This window comes from Hyperolius riggenbachi, chromosome 4, assembly GCF_040937935.1.
Source record: "Hyperolius riggenbachi isolate aHypRig1 chromosome 4, aHypRig1.pri, whole genome shotgun sequence".
Taxonomy (NCBI): domain Eukaryota; kingdom Metazoa; phylum Chordata; class Amphibia; order Anura; family Hyperoliidae; genus Hyperolius; species Hyperolius riggenbachi.
Window position 1 is genome coordinate 169,330,142 of NC_090649.1, and position 14,141 is coordinate 169,344,282.

The window sequence follows — 14,141 nt, forward strand, 5'->3', positions numbered from 1 at the left end:
CTGGTGCATTGGAAAGGGTATGGCATTGAGGAGAGACAATGGGTACCTGGGAATCGCATGCATGCGGACGAATTAAGGAAGGAGTTTCACGCCTTACATCCCAAGAAACCTGGTAGGAGTTGTCCGGAGCCCACTCCTCGGGGGGGGGGGGGGGGTACTGTGAGAAAGCATGGAAAAGCAGCCGCTTGCTCTCAGAGCAAGGCGGCTGCTTCTGCGTCCTGCATGGCGGCGTGGCGTGGAGGAACCGCCGCATGCCGCATAAGCAGCGGTGAACGCGGAGAAGCCGCCGCGTGCAGTGCGGCGGCTCCCGCGGCGGGCATCAGGGACAGTGCTGTGGTGGCTGGGACTCATAGTCCACCAGGGTTGAGAGTGACGCGCGCGCGCGCAGAGAGGCAGGCCCTATATGGCAGCCAGAAGAAGGTCAGCTGACTGAGCGGGTCAGCTGACAATTCCATCGATCCTCATTGGTCCAGCAATTAGGGGAGGTACTGGAGAGTCCTTTTGTATATATACTGCTGGCTGTTCACTTGCCCGTTGTCTGGCGTTGCGAACACAACGTGCTAGCACTCAGACCCTAGTCAGATCCTGAAGTGTGCCGGGACCAGCTGGAGCTGTAATCCTACACTTAGCTAGATTCTGTTGATAGCTTAAAGTACTAGTTTGATTGTGATATCTGTTATGACCTTTTGGCTTGGCTGACTATCTCCTGAACTCTGACTCTGTACCTCGATATTTCTGATACTCTGTTGCCGAACCCCGGCTCGCCCTAAGACTCTGCATCTGTCTCCTGATTCTGTACCTCGATATTTCTGATACCCTGTTGCCGAACCCTGCCTGTTTATCAGACTCCGCATCTGCCTTCTGAATCTGTACTTTATCTGTCTGTGTGTTTACGACCTGGCTTGTCCGACCTCGAGAACCGACCTTACTGTTAGAGGTGGTTCCCAGTCCTGTTAGTGACATCTCCCCCTGAGTGTCACTATCAGAGAGTCCTTCCTATCTTAGCTTGACTCCTCCCTCCTAGGAGAGTTCAGGCCTTCAGAAGGAATCCGTGCAGTACTCCTTACTGCCTTGAGGCCTAGGCCTCTTAGTGTTACAGTTCCACCAAACACTACACTCTACCCAGGTGTCCAGAGGTTAGCTAGTATATCGGATTATCGGTGATACTGCAGATCATCTATAATCTGGTATATATCTGTATTCCCAGTGATACTGCAGATCACCGGTAATCAGGTGTTCTCTGTGCTACACCGTTCATTACACCTACCTTTTGTGTTGAGTGAACCCACCTCATCACTGCATATACCTAGCTGTTTTGTTGAGTGAACCCACCTCATCACTGCACACTGCATATACCTAGCTGTTGTGTTAAGTGAACCCACCTCATCACTGCATATACCTAGCTGTTTTGTTTAGTAAACCCACCTCATCACTGCATACTGTATACCTAGCTGTTTTGTTGCGTGAACCCACCTCATCACTGCATATACCTAGCTTTTGGGTTAAGTGAACCCACCTCATCACTGCATATACCTAGCTGTTGTGTTCAGTGAATCCATCTCATCACTGCATATACCTAGCTGTTGTAGCAAGTGGTGTCATCATTGTCCGCCGTAACAGATTCTTGTTAAAGGATTTAAAGTTAATTCATTTCAAATACAGCAAGCCCTCGGAAGTCCTCCTGTATTGTTATTTTTGGTCACTACCTCGGGACATGCATGCCATGCCTGCTGCCTTCCTTGGATGTGTGGTGGTGGTAGCCGTTTCTTAGGCTCCCACTCCAGACCGGAATCGAACCAGGATTCCCCGGCCATTACCCCTGGTCAGTCACCATGGTACTGAGAAAGTACCATTAAAAGTTTCACACAGTTGAATGAATGGCAGACTTGCCCTCCATAACACATTCTTGGCAAATGCGTTCATATTGGTTTGTCTTCCGCTGGGTCAAGGGTCCATCTGACCACAGATGCCTGGTCTGCGAAGCACAGTCAGGGCAGGTACATTACTTATACAGCATGGGTCTCAGGCTCCCACTTCGGACTGGAATCAAATCCTGATTCCCCGGCCATTACCCACTGGTCACAATGGCAGCCTTGCCTCCTAGAACAGATTCTCGTGAAAGGCAAGTGGTGTCATCATTGTCCGCCATAACAGATTCTAGTTAAAGCATTTAAAGTTAATTCATTTCAAATACAGCAGGGCCTCGAAAGTCCTCCTCCGAGTCCTGTATTGCTATTTTTGGTCACTACCTCGGGACGTGCATGCCATGCCTGCTGCCTTCCTTGGATGTGTGTGGTGGTAGCCGTTTCTTAGGCTCCAACTCCGGACAGGAATAGAACCAGGATTCCCTGGCCATTACCTGTGGTCACTCACAATGGCAGACTTGCCCTCCATAAAAGATTCTCGCCTCCTTGAGGAGGAGACCAACCTGGTGAATCGCAGTGAAGGCACCATCAGACTTGCCCTCTATAACAGATTCTCGTTAAAGGATTTGAAGTTAATTCATTTCATATACACAGCAGGGCCTCGAAAGTCCTCCTCCTGTATTGTTATCTTTGGTCACTACCTCGGGACGTGCACGACATGCCTGCTGCCTTCCTTGGATGTGTATGGTGGTAGCCGTTTCTTGGGCTCCAACTCCGGACCGGAATAGAACCAGGATTCCCCGGCCATTACCCGTGGTCACAATGGCAGACTTGCCCCTCATAATAGATTCTCGTTGCAGGTACTGAACCACAAGCAGAAAATGTAATGTAAAAAAATATAGATGTAAGCTTTAACAATGGTAAAGAAAGAACCATGGAAAGTTGATAAGGCAGTCAGACATTACCTAACCTGACATCACTGAGTGAGGAAGAGCAATCTCGCCATGGTGGGCAGTAGTCCAGCACGGCCGTCACTACACAAACAGCTGTTTGCGGTGCGTTACACAGTGAGTTTGGTGTGTCAGTGTGAAGCAGTACACTAATTACACTACCTGATTGATGTATACACATGCAAGATGTTTTAAAGCACTTTAGGCCTGCTATTAAGCATTCAATGTGATTTCTGCCCTTAAAACGCTGCTTTGCGTCAAATCCAGATTTTTCCCCGGAACTTTTGGCATGTATCCCACTCCGCCATGCCCCCCTCCAGGTTTTAGACCCCTTGAAACATCTTTTCCATCACTTTTGTGGCCAGCATAATTTTTTCTAGTTTTCCAAGTTCGCCTCCCCATTGTAGTCTATTGCGGTTTGCGAAAGTTCGTGCGAACTGAACTTTTGCAGAAGTTGCAAAATCGGAGGTTTGGGCCATCTCTAGTTGCAAGTACTATATAAGCAATGTTCAAACAAATATGAATAACGTATAGTTCAAATAGTCTGTGCTTTTGACCCCCAGATAGGCCATGCAAAAAATTGCACTGTGTATGCCTAGTAGAGGACTGTGCGGGTCCAACTTTTCATGCCCCCACCCGACCCGCACCCGCAGACCCGCTACCCACACCCGACCCGCACCCGCAGACCCGCTACCCGACCCGCAACCCGCTTTCAGGTGAATTTGATACTCTACCCGACCCGCACTCGACCGGCACCTACAGCCCTGCTAACCGACTCACGACCCACTACCCACTTTTTCCATTTTCTTCTAAAGTACACACTTAAAGCAACATTGGGGGGCTATAGAGTAAATAAAACCTTTTTTTATACACAAACCAAAGGCAAAGAAGTGTTTTAAAGATTGTTTTACTCTTATTGAAATCAATAAAAACCTAGAAGTCACAGTCCTGCTCAAACAACAAATAGCAGATCACCCACATCCCTGTCCCTGTATGCTGTAGGCTGCTCCCCATCTACACTACATCTAGTGGAAGTGCCCCCCCAGACCACTGCAGTGCACACTGGGAGATGTAGTACATTAATGTAATCACAGTAGATGTAGGCACATTAATGTACTACATCTCTGAGCATGCATTGTGGTGGTCAGGGTGACACTTCCACCGCTGCAGCTATGAGTTGCAAGGAATAGACACTGCGTCCAGGCTCATATAAATAATTTTCAGATTTAAGGGTGCATATACACACATACACTCTTGATCTTCCACGTAGTATGAGGGCGAATCAAAATCGGCTAATCAAAATTGTGTGTGTGTGTGTGTGTGTATGCACCCAAAGTGCAATTTATCCTTTATTTGTTAATGATGAGCTACTGCTGAATGAAGGTGCTAGGCAGATCTACCTGTGCAAAAACGTGTAGGCTTGAGAAGCAATATTGTTATGTGCCAAAATGAACTTGTCTTGTAACGACGTGGGTATGAGTGTGTGCAATTAGGTGGACTAGGCTTTGCTTCGTACGACTGTAACGACCATGAGCAAATTGAGCAGGTAATCTCTCATACTACATGGAAGATGTAAAATTGGGACATAACTAGCCAATCCAAATTGGATGTACATATATACACCCTAAATTACCTTTTCTTCATTACAGTAGCTCAACAGCAAAATAAACTGTAATGCATTAAGAAAATCAGGATTGCATAAGAGTACAACAAGGCTTTTAAGCAGGGAGAACAAATATACTGTATATGCACACCTACTCAGGACTTACCAATCAGAATCAAAGTTAATTGGAGCAGATTTATCACAACCAAAAGAAAATAAAAAGCAACACACACATCAATTGTTTCACTTTTGCCATAGATTTCCCTCCATTTTGCATGCACTTGTGTTGATAAATCTGCCCTATTGTCTTGTACCTGTCTGATAATTAAATCCTTTAATTATTCTTGTCATATACAGCAAACATGTGTGTGCTAGATGGTAGTGTGTTTGCCTGTGTGTGCTAGATGGTAGTGGATGCAGCTACACTATCTGTCAGCAGATCTTGTCACATGTGGCATTTGCTTCTCTATCTGCCATGTGCTTCTTTGCCTCCTCCCTCCAGCTTTAGAGAATATGTGATTACTGGCCATCTATGAAAAACACATCTTCAATCTCACACTGGCATGTTCCCAGTAGAGATGGCCCAAACGGTTTGCATGTGAACTTATTCGTGTGAACATCGAGGGTTCGCGTTCGAGGTGAACCACGAACTTTATGCGAGTTTGACCAGCCCCTATACTACATCATTGGGCTAAACTTTGACCCTCTACATCACAGTCAGCAGAGCAGACACATGGAAGCCAATGAGGCTGCGCTTCCTCCTGGAGCCCCCCCCCCCCCCCACATAAGGCAGCAGCGTCGGCCATGTTCTGCTGAATTAGTAAGAGAAGGGAGAGAGGTTGTTGCAGACATAGGGAAAGCTTAGTTAGGCTCTTGTTAGCTTGATCCTTGCTGATATTTGTTGCTGAAAAGCACCACCAAAACAGCTATTTTGAGAGCTAATGTTCTTGTGATGTGTTTTTTTTGTGGCCCACTGACACTGCATATACAGCCCTGTCTGTCGCAGTCAGGGCTGCTCGGATACCCCTTTTCAAAATCCGGATACCCAGATATCCGGATCGAAATTGGATATCCGAATCCAAACTTTTTGGTATCCGAGTAAAATCGGATATCCGAACCCAATATCCGGGATATCCGGTTGGATTTGGATATCCGGATAGAAAACCAGAAATGGCCTTTAAATTGCCTCTGGTCGCAGCTGGCCCTTGCTAATTGCTATACTGTGCCAGGCCCAGCACATTCAGTGCCTAGTGTGACTGCTGTACATTGTATTATAATACCAGTCACTGCATACCATTCACTGCACCTACTTATATGGCACATTAGGTCAACCTGGTGACCACTGGCAAGCAGGGAGTACTTGGCTGTGCAGTGGACCTAGTTGTGACACCTCCACGGCTTGCAGGCAGGCTTGCTGCCACCTCCTCTCCTTCTCCTTCTACTCCTCCTGCTACATCCTCTCCAACTACACAACCCCAGCTCCCCAGGTCCTATGCTGCATGCCAGGTACGATGGTGTCACGCCATCTTGGACATGTCTTGCCTCAAAGCCAAGAGTCACACTGCAGCAGCTCTCCTGGCTGCTCTGAACAAACCGATGGATCAGTGGCTGACCCCGCATCAACTGGAGATCGGCAATGTGGTGTGTGAAAATGGCAGCAATCTCTTGTCGGCTTTGAGTTTGAGAAAGTTGACACATGTACCCTGCATGGCACATGTGCTCAATCTTATAATCCAAAGATTTGTGTGCAAGCACCCAGGCTTACAGGATAACCTGAAGCAGTCCAGGAAGATGTGTGGGCATTTCAGGCGTTCCAACACGACCATGACGCGCTTGGCTGATATTGAGCTGAGAAACAACTTGCCGGTGAGGCGCTTGATTTGCGATAGCCCGACTCGCTGGAATTCAATGCTCCTCATGTTTGACCACCTGCTACAACAGGAGAAAGCCGTCAATGAGTATCTGTACAACTACGGTGAAAGGTCATGCTCTGGGGAGCTGGGGTTTTTCTGGCCGAAGTACTGGAGACTCATGCGTAATGCCTGCAGACTCCTGCATCAGTTTGAGGAGGTGAGAAACCTGGTGAGTCACAGTGAAGGTACCATAAGCGACTTGATCCCATATGCTTTCTTCCTGGAGCATGCTGTGCCTAGAGTGGTGGTCCAAGCTGTAGAGGAGCGTGAACAGGAAGAGGAGGAAGATTTGTTGGAAACATCACCTGTGGCATCATTAACACCTGAGGCCTCACAGAGGAGGGGGGAGGAGGAGGAGGAGTCATCTGGGAAGAGAAGTCAGAGGAGGAAGGTGGCTTTGAGGAGGAGGCGGAATAACAACCGCAGCAGGCATTGCAGGGGGCTCACCTTTCCCATGGTATTGTTCGTGGCTGGGGGAGGAGGAAAACTTACCTGACATCACTGAGGAAGAGCAAGACGAGATGGCTAGTACGTCGGCATCCAACTTTGTGCAGATGGTGTCTTTCATGCTGTCCAGCCTGTCCCCCACATAAAAAAAACTCAAGGGGAATGACCTGTACTGGGTGGCAACACTACTAGACCCTCGGTATAAGCACAAAGTGGCAGAGATGTTACCAAATACCCATGAGGCTGAAAGGATGCAGCACTTGCAACACAGTTTGGGAAGTATGCTTTACAGTGTGTTTAAGAGTGATGTCAAAGCACAATGGAATAAAGGTGCCACTGCCAGTAATCTTCCTCCTCCTCCCATGTCCACGCAGGCAAGGACATGATGCCCTAGCGATCTCATGGTGATGTCGGACATGCGGACATTCTTTACTACAATGCCTCACCTTAGCCCAGTGCCGTAGCTAAGGAGTTATGGGCCCTGATGCAAGTTTTACAATGGGGCCCCCCAAGCACTCTATATACATAACAATTGATACGGCGTACCAAAACCTGCCAATGTCAACTACAGTGTTAGAGATGCAAGAAGGGGATGGGGAACAGTTTGTTAATGATTACCACTATTCAAAGTATCTATAGAAGTGATTATTATGAGCACAGGACCAATAGAGAGCTAATACTGGCTCAAGGGCCCCGATGCGGTCGCAATCTCTGCAACCCCTATTGCTACGCCCCTGCCTTAGCCCTTCCGGATCCAGCTTCCACCAATGCCTCTACCGGCAGGTAGCTGACTACCTGGCCTTTAGTGCAGATATAGACACTCTGAGCAGCGATTAATCCCTGGACTACTGGGTGCGCAGGCTTTACCTGTGGCCAGAGCTGTCACAATTTGCCATCCAACTTCTGGCTTGCCCTGCCTCAAGCGTCCTGTCAGAAAGGACCGTCAGCGCAGCTGGAGGCATTGTCGGTGAGAAGAAAAGTCGCCTAGGTCACAAAAGTGTTCAGTACCTCACCTTAATCAAAATGAATGAGGCATGGATCCCGGAGGGCTACTGCCTGCCCGAAGACTAAGTCAGTCCCCACACACAGCATCTCTGCTTGCATGCCGTCTGACTGCCTGCCCCAAGACTAAGTCGGTCCCCACACAGCATCTCTGCCTGCAGGCCGCTTGACTGCCTTCTCCGCCACCACCAACAGGTCCAGGACTCCAGGTGGATTCCTGAATTTTTAAGGCCGCTGCTAGTAGCGGCCGCTATACTACTTTTTCTAGTGCGTGTACATGCCTGCCTAATTTTTCTGGCTGCACTGTGGCTGCAAAAAACAAAACAAAAGGCATGTACATGTGTCAATTCCCCTTTGTGATCATTATCTTGCTGCGGTGAAGGGGCTTGCATATCACAATGAAGCAATGACCGGCTATATGAGTGTGTTGGGGGGCACACCCAAGATAATGTCATTGCTTCATTGTGGACAGACCAAATTCGATCAGCTGGACAGTCACTGTTGTTCTGTCATTGAGCTACCTTAACCCGACCATATGGGCTTGAAAGCCGCCATCCCCTGCACTCTCACCAACGTGCGCACAAGCATGGCCATCTGTTTGCGGTGCGTTACACAGTGAGTTTGGTCTGTCAGTGTGAAGCAGTACACTACCTACACTACCTGATCCATGTCTACACACGCAAGATGTTTTCAAGCACTTTAGGCCTCCAATTTAGGAATGCAATGTGATTTCTGCCTTTTAGGGATTATAACCCTGCTGTGCGTCAAATCCGTAATTTTCCCGGGGAGTTTTGGCATGTATCCCACTCCGCCATGCTCCCCTCCAGGTGTTAGACACCTTGAAACATCTTTTCCATCACTTTTGTGGCCAGAAACAGTAGTTTTTCAAGCTCGCCTGCCCATTGAAGTCTATGGCGATTCACAAAGTTTGCCAGTTTGCGAACCTTTTGCGGAAGTTAATGAACACAGTTCGTGAACCAAAAATCGAAGGTTCACGACATCTCTAGTTCCCTCTAGCACCTGCAACCCATTACCTGCGACCCGTCCCGCATCCGCAACTCGCTAACCGTGACCCAACCCGCACCTGCAGCTTGGATCAATTCGGGTACCCGCACCCGACCCGCATTTCGGGTAACCAGCGGGTACCCATGGGTTACCCACTTAATATTAAAGTAAAACTACCAATTGCGCTCTTTCTTTTTATAGGATTGCTTACCTTCTTGCACTCCCGGTTTCTTAAAGCTTAGATTGCATTCCTGTGTTTAGCCACTCTTATTTGTATCGGACTGTAAGGAATTTTGCAGAAAGTTCTCTGTCTTCATGCTTGTGCATGTGTTTTTCCTTCATCCATGAGCATCCTCTTTTATTGGGCCTACACAGTTTATGAACTTTTGCGTGTCCTCAGTAAAAATGTGCTTATTCATGGCTTTAACTGAGTTACAGGAGGGCATCTGAAGACACAGAACTTCCTGCAGGATGTATTCAACTGCTCTGAAGTCAAATAAACAGCAGAGGAAATACTAAACACAGGAAAGTAGGTAATCCTATAAGTGACAGCACACTATGGATTGTTTTACTCACATTTTTCACTTCTGGTGTACTTTAGGAACAGAATAAGCTTTTTCTTGTTTATGAATAATAATGATAAGTGGAGGCACATCCTTACTATTAACACCATTTTCTAACCAGAAAAAAACAGGTAAGTTATTAACTTATGTACGTGATTGATTTATACACTAAATTTTAATTATCCAAGATGATTGTTCCTTCCCCCTATTCCCCATTCTTATAAACCTCTTACAATATTGTTGACAGCAATCATCTAGCCAGAGATAAAAATATTAATATCTCCTTAATCAATCACTTAAATAACCACTTAAATGAGATGTTTAATCAACTCATCAATTCAGATGACCACTAATACTTAACTGGCTGCTTACCTCTGAGGATCCTTGTTCTGGGAAGCAGTCAATCCGTAAATTTTTGTCAATATTTGAGCACTGAGGTTCAAATGTAGGTTTATCTGTGCCTCCTAGTATAAAGAGAAACATATATCAATAAAAAACTGTCTTTTACATAGCCTGTTTTATTGAGTCAAGTTAATTTTGCTTGCAAGGTTCAGCAGTGTTTGCCTTATTTGACCAGCAAAATGATGCTTGATTCTTCGAGTGTATATTAATGTGTGTGCACTATTCACGTGTGCTATCTATAGTTATTGCTTCATACCTTGGAATATTGAAACCAGCTATAGAGCAGCATATAAAAATAGGAAAAATGAAAGATTAAATTGAATAAATACAAATAAATCTCCCCATGTATAATACTTTTGTGTGTGTGTATATATAGCTTTGTGCTAATCTAATGAAAATAGTTGGAACATTTGAAAAAAACATTTGACACTACCAGTTCAAGCTGAAAGCCAACTTACCCATATATCTAAAAACATAAGCATATATTTGTTATCAATAGCCAAAACAATATGTTCTTGGAAGAGTGCTCATGAGAGTAAAAAAGTGGGTTAGCCTGCCAAGACTGAGATTAGCAAAGGACTAGGGTATAGAAACATGACTCCATATCAGCCTAAGCAGATATACTCACTGATTTGCTGAAAAGTCCATTATACACTCTACCAGTTCACTAAAATGTCCCATTACAGGAGAAAGCCAACTTTGCCTGCCCCGTTAACTTACAATTAACTTTTAAGTCCCAATTAATAAGGATCAGAATAAGCTTAATTCACAGGTGTCACACCTGGAATTGCTTTTGGTAATGTATGGCACAGCTTTTGGGATTCAGTTGCGATCTTGCATCACAGCAATTGCCAGCAGTGCATCTTGCAGATGCATGCCGTCACAGTGGAAATTTAGCCCGATACCATAAATTTTCACATTAAAGCCAAAAAGTTCCATGAATGTCCCAGGTAAAGGAAAATGAGGTAACATTATTCCAACAGGGATAAAGCTAAGATAAATTTAAGATTATAAATGTGCATTTTTTTTCAATTTAATTGGACAGAATGTTGGCATAGTGGATAGCACTCTTGTCTTACATTACTAGAATACTGGGTTTGAATCTCATTTAGGACCCTAAATACAAGGATTCTGTATGCTCTACCTAAGTATAGATTTCCTTTCACATCCAAATAAAAAATCTTAAAAGTTAATCATTTCCCCCAAATTTGACCTTAGATTATGGTACAGATTAGATTGTGAGCTCCTTTTATAGACAGTTAGTGACAAAACTATATAATCTGCAAAGTCGGCAGTGCAATTTAAATGCACTATAATATTAAGAATGTACAATATCTCTTATAACCTGCTCATGTTGCACAGGTAATTAAACAATTTAACTATGGAAGCAGGTGCCTAATTTGTAAATTCTCATGTGACACTTAGTTTTAATGAATCAAGAAGAGGTATATCTGCTGTTTCCCATGGACTGGAATCCTAGCTAGGAGGTTTATGGCCTGAGTAAATCAAGTCCTTAGAGTATTAATTCAAAAGACAAAAAAAAAATATTTTTTATATTATTATTTCTTTTAGTAAAGAAGTTGAATTTTTCACAAGATAATTGTTATCTGTATCTTCTGAGCTGTCTTCTAAACTACTAATTTGTGAACTTAATCATCACATTGACAAAATATGTAGAACAATACGGAAAATTCTGAAGCTTATTTAAAGTACTGGCATAGCAGTAAGAAGATCCAAAATGATAAAAAAAAATATGTATATATTTTAATCTATACAACAAGAAAACTAATTATACAGGGTGGGCCATTTATACGGATACACCTTAATAAAATGGGAATAGTTGGTGATATTAACTTCCTGTTTGTGGCACATTAGTATATGTGAGGGGGGAAATGTTTCAAGATGGGTGGTGACCATGGCGGCCATTTTGAAGTCAGCCATTTTGAATCCAACTTTTGTTTTTTCAATTGGAAGAGGGTCATGTGACACATTTATTTATGTATTTATATAGCTCCAACATGTTACACAGCGCTGTACAGAGTATATGGTCTTGTTACTAACTGTCCCTCAGAGGGGTTCACAATCTAGTCCCTACCATAGTCATATGTCTATGTATGTATTGTTTAGTGCATGTATCATAGTCTAGGGCCAATTTTAGGGGGAAGCCAATTAACTTATCTGCTTTTGGGAGGAAACCGGAGTGCCAGGAATAAACCCACGCAGACACGGGGAGAACATACAAACTCCTTGCAGATGTTGACCTGGCTGGGATTCAAACTGGGGACCCAGCGCTGCAAGGCAAGAGCGCTAACCACTACGCCACCATGCTGCCCGCATATCACATCAAACTTATTGGGAATTTAACAAGAAAAACAATGGTGTGCTTGGTTTTAACGTAACTTTATTATTTCATGAGTTATGTACAATTTTCTCTTTGTTTACAACCATTGACATGTCACCAAGATTAACACATGAGGAGCGGATAGAAATTGTGTTGATGTCTGGTGAACGCAGTAACCGGGTCACTGCAGCAGATTTCAATGCAAGACACCCTACGAGACCACCTATATCCCATGCTAAAGTTAGTAAACTGCTTGCTAAGTTTTGTGAAACTGGTTCAGTGTTGGATTTGCCAAAATGTGGACGCATGAAATCTGTCACTATTGAAGAAACATCAGTGGCTGTCCTAGCTTCATTCAGCAAGAGCACACAGCGTAGAACTCACCACATGTCCCTGGAGAGTGGCATTAGTTAAACTTCCCTTCGGCGGATATTAGCTACTCACAAATGGCACCCATACAAAGTACTGCAGCATCTCAATGAGGATGACTCAGATCGGCGCACTGAATTTGCAGAATGGTCAAAACAAAAATTGGAACAGGACCCTCAGTTTACGCAGAAGATTTTGTTCAGTGATGAGGCAAACTTTTATGTGAATGGTGAAGTTAACAAATAAAACCACTGCTATTGGTCTGACACTAACCCACATTGGATAGATCCCTCCAAGACTGTTGGAACAAAAAAAATGATTGTATGGTGTGCTATATGGGGTACAAAGATAGTGGGGCCATTCTTCTTCAATGGAAACCTCAAGGTCATTGGATATGCAAAATTGCTACATGATGATGTGTTTCCCTCTTTATGCACTGAAGCTGGCACATTCACTGAGTTTTTCCAGCAAGATGGTGCACCACCACATTATGGGTGTCAGGTCCAAGCATTCCTAGATTAACAGTTTTCTAGAAAGTGGATTGGTCGCTGTGGGCAAGTTGAATGGCCCCCAAGGTCTCCCGATCTGACCCCTTAGACTTTTATTTTTGGGGTCATCTGAAGGCAATTGTCCATGCTGTGAAGATACGAGATGTGCAGCACCTGAAACTATGGATACTGGAGGCCTGTGCAAGCATTTCTTCTGCGGTGTTGCTATCAGTGTGTGAAGAGTGGGAGAAAAGGGTTGCATTTTATAAATGGTCAGAAACTTGTAAATAACTCATGAAAGAATAAAGTTACGTTAAAACCCCAATAAGTTTGATGTGTCACATGACCCTCTTCCTATTGAAAAAACTAAAATTGGATTCAAAATGGCTGACTTCAAAATGGCCACCATGGTCACCACCCATCTTGAAAAGTTTCCCCCCTCACATTTACTAATGTGCTACAAACAGGAAGTTAATATCACCAACCATTCCCATTTTATGAAGGTGTATCCATATAAATGGCCCACTATGTATATGAAAAATGTATGCCAACAAATATATATTAATTGAACTTTTAATCTGCGTTTAGAAGCTGAAACATAAAATAATGATATAACATGTTTTATCTTTTGTTTTTTTTATTTGCATTAAATATTTAGATATTATCAAAATAAATGGGGTGCCTGCGGTATCTCATATCAACTGAGGTATCTCATATAAATTTATTCAAGCTTTGCTGCTAGGTAAAAACGCTAATTGAGTTAAAAGTAGTGCTGGACTCATCTAATATGATTACCTCCACCACTGCTCAGCTAATTTTGACAGATGTACTAGATATAATTATTATTTAGTATTATATAGTGCAGTCATCTTCCGCAGCGTTGTACAGAGCATATAGTCTTTTCACCAACTGTCCCTTAGATGGACTCACAATCTAATTCCTACCATAGTTATTTGTGCATCGTAAGTCTAGGGCCAGATATGATATTTCAATTCCAAATCTTTGGCATAGAGCTCAAGTTCCCTCCTCCATCTACATTTTATATGGGGAGGTAGGAAACCATTGGTATTATTTCCCAACTTGTCATAGTAATTATATAATTTTTGGTTAGCAAATATCTAAAGATGATTTTGTATTATTTCTTTATGTCCATGCTCCACAGGATTGATTCTTTTTTTTCATATATTTTATTT

General features: G+C 44.0%; 1 protein-coding gene across 1 annotated transcript in view; it reads right to left on the reverse strand.

Moving 5' to 3' along the window:
- Nucleotides 1-14,141, reverse strand: part of SI (sucrase-isomaltase) — a 328,081-nt gene that overhangs the window by 280,490 nt on the left and 33,450 nt on the right. Inside the window, exon 4 of the mRNA XM_068280942.1 lies at nucleotides 9,721-9,812. Coding sequence (XP_068137043.1) covers nucleotides 9,721-9,812 — 92 coding nt within the window. The remainder of the gene's footprint in view (nucleotides 1-9,720; nucleotides 9,813-14,141) is intronic.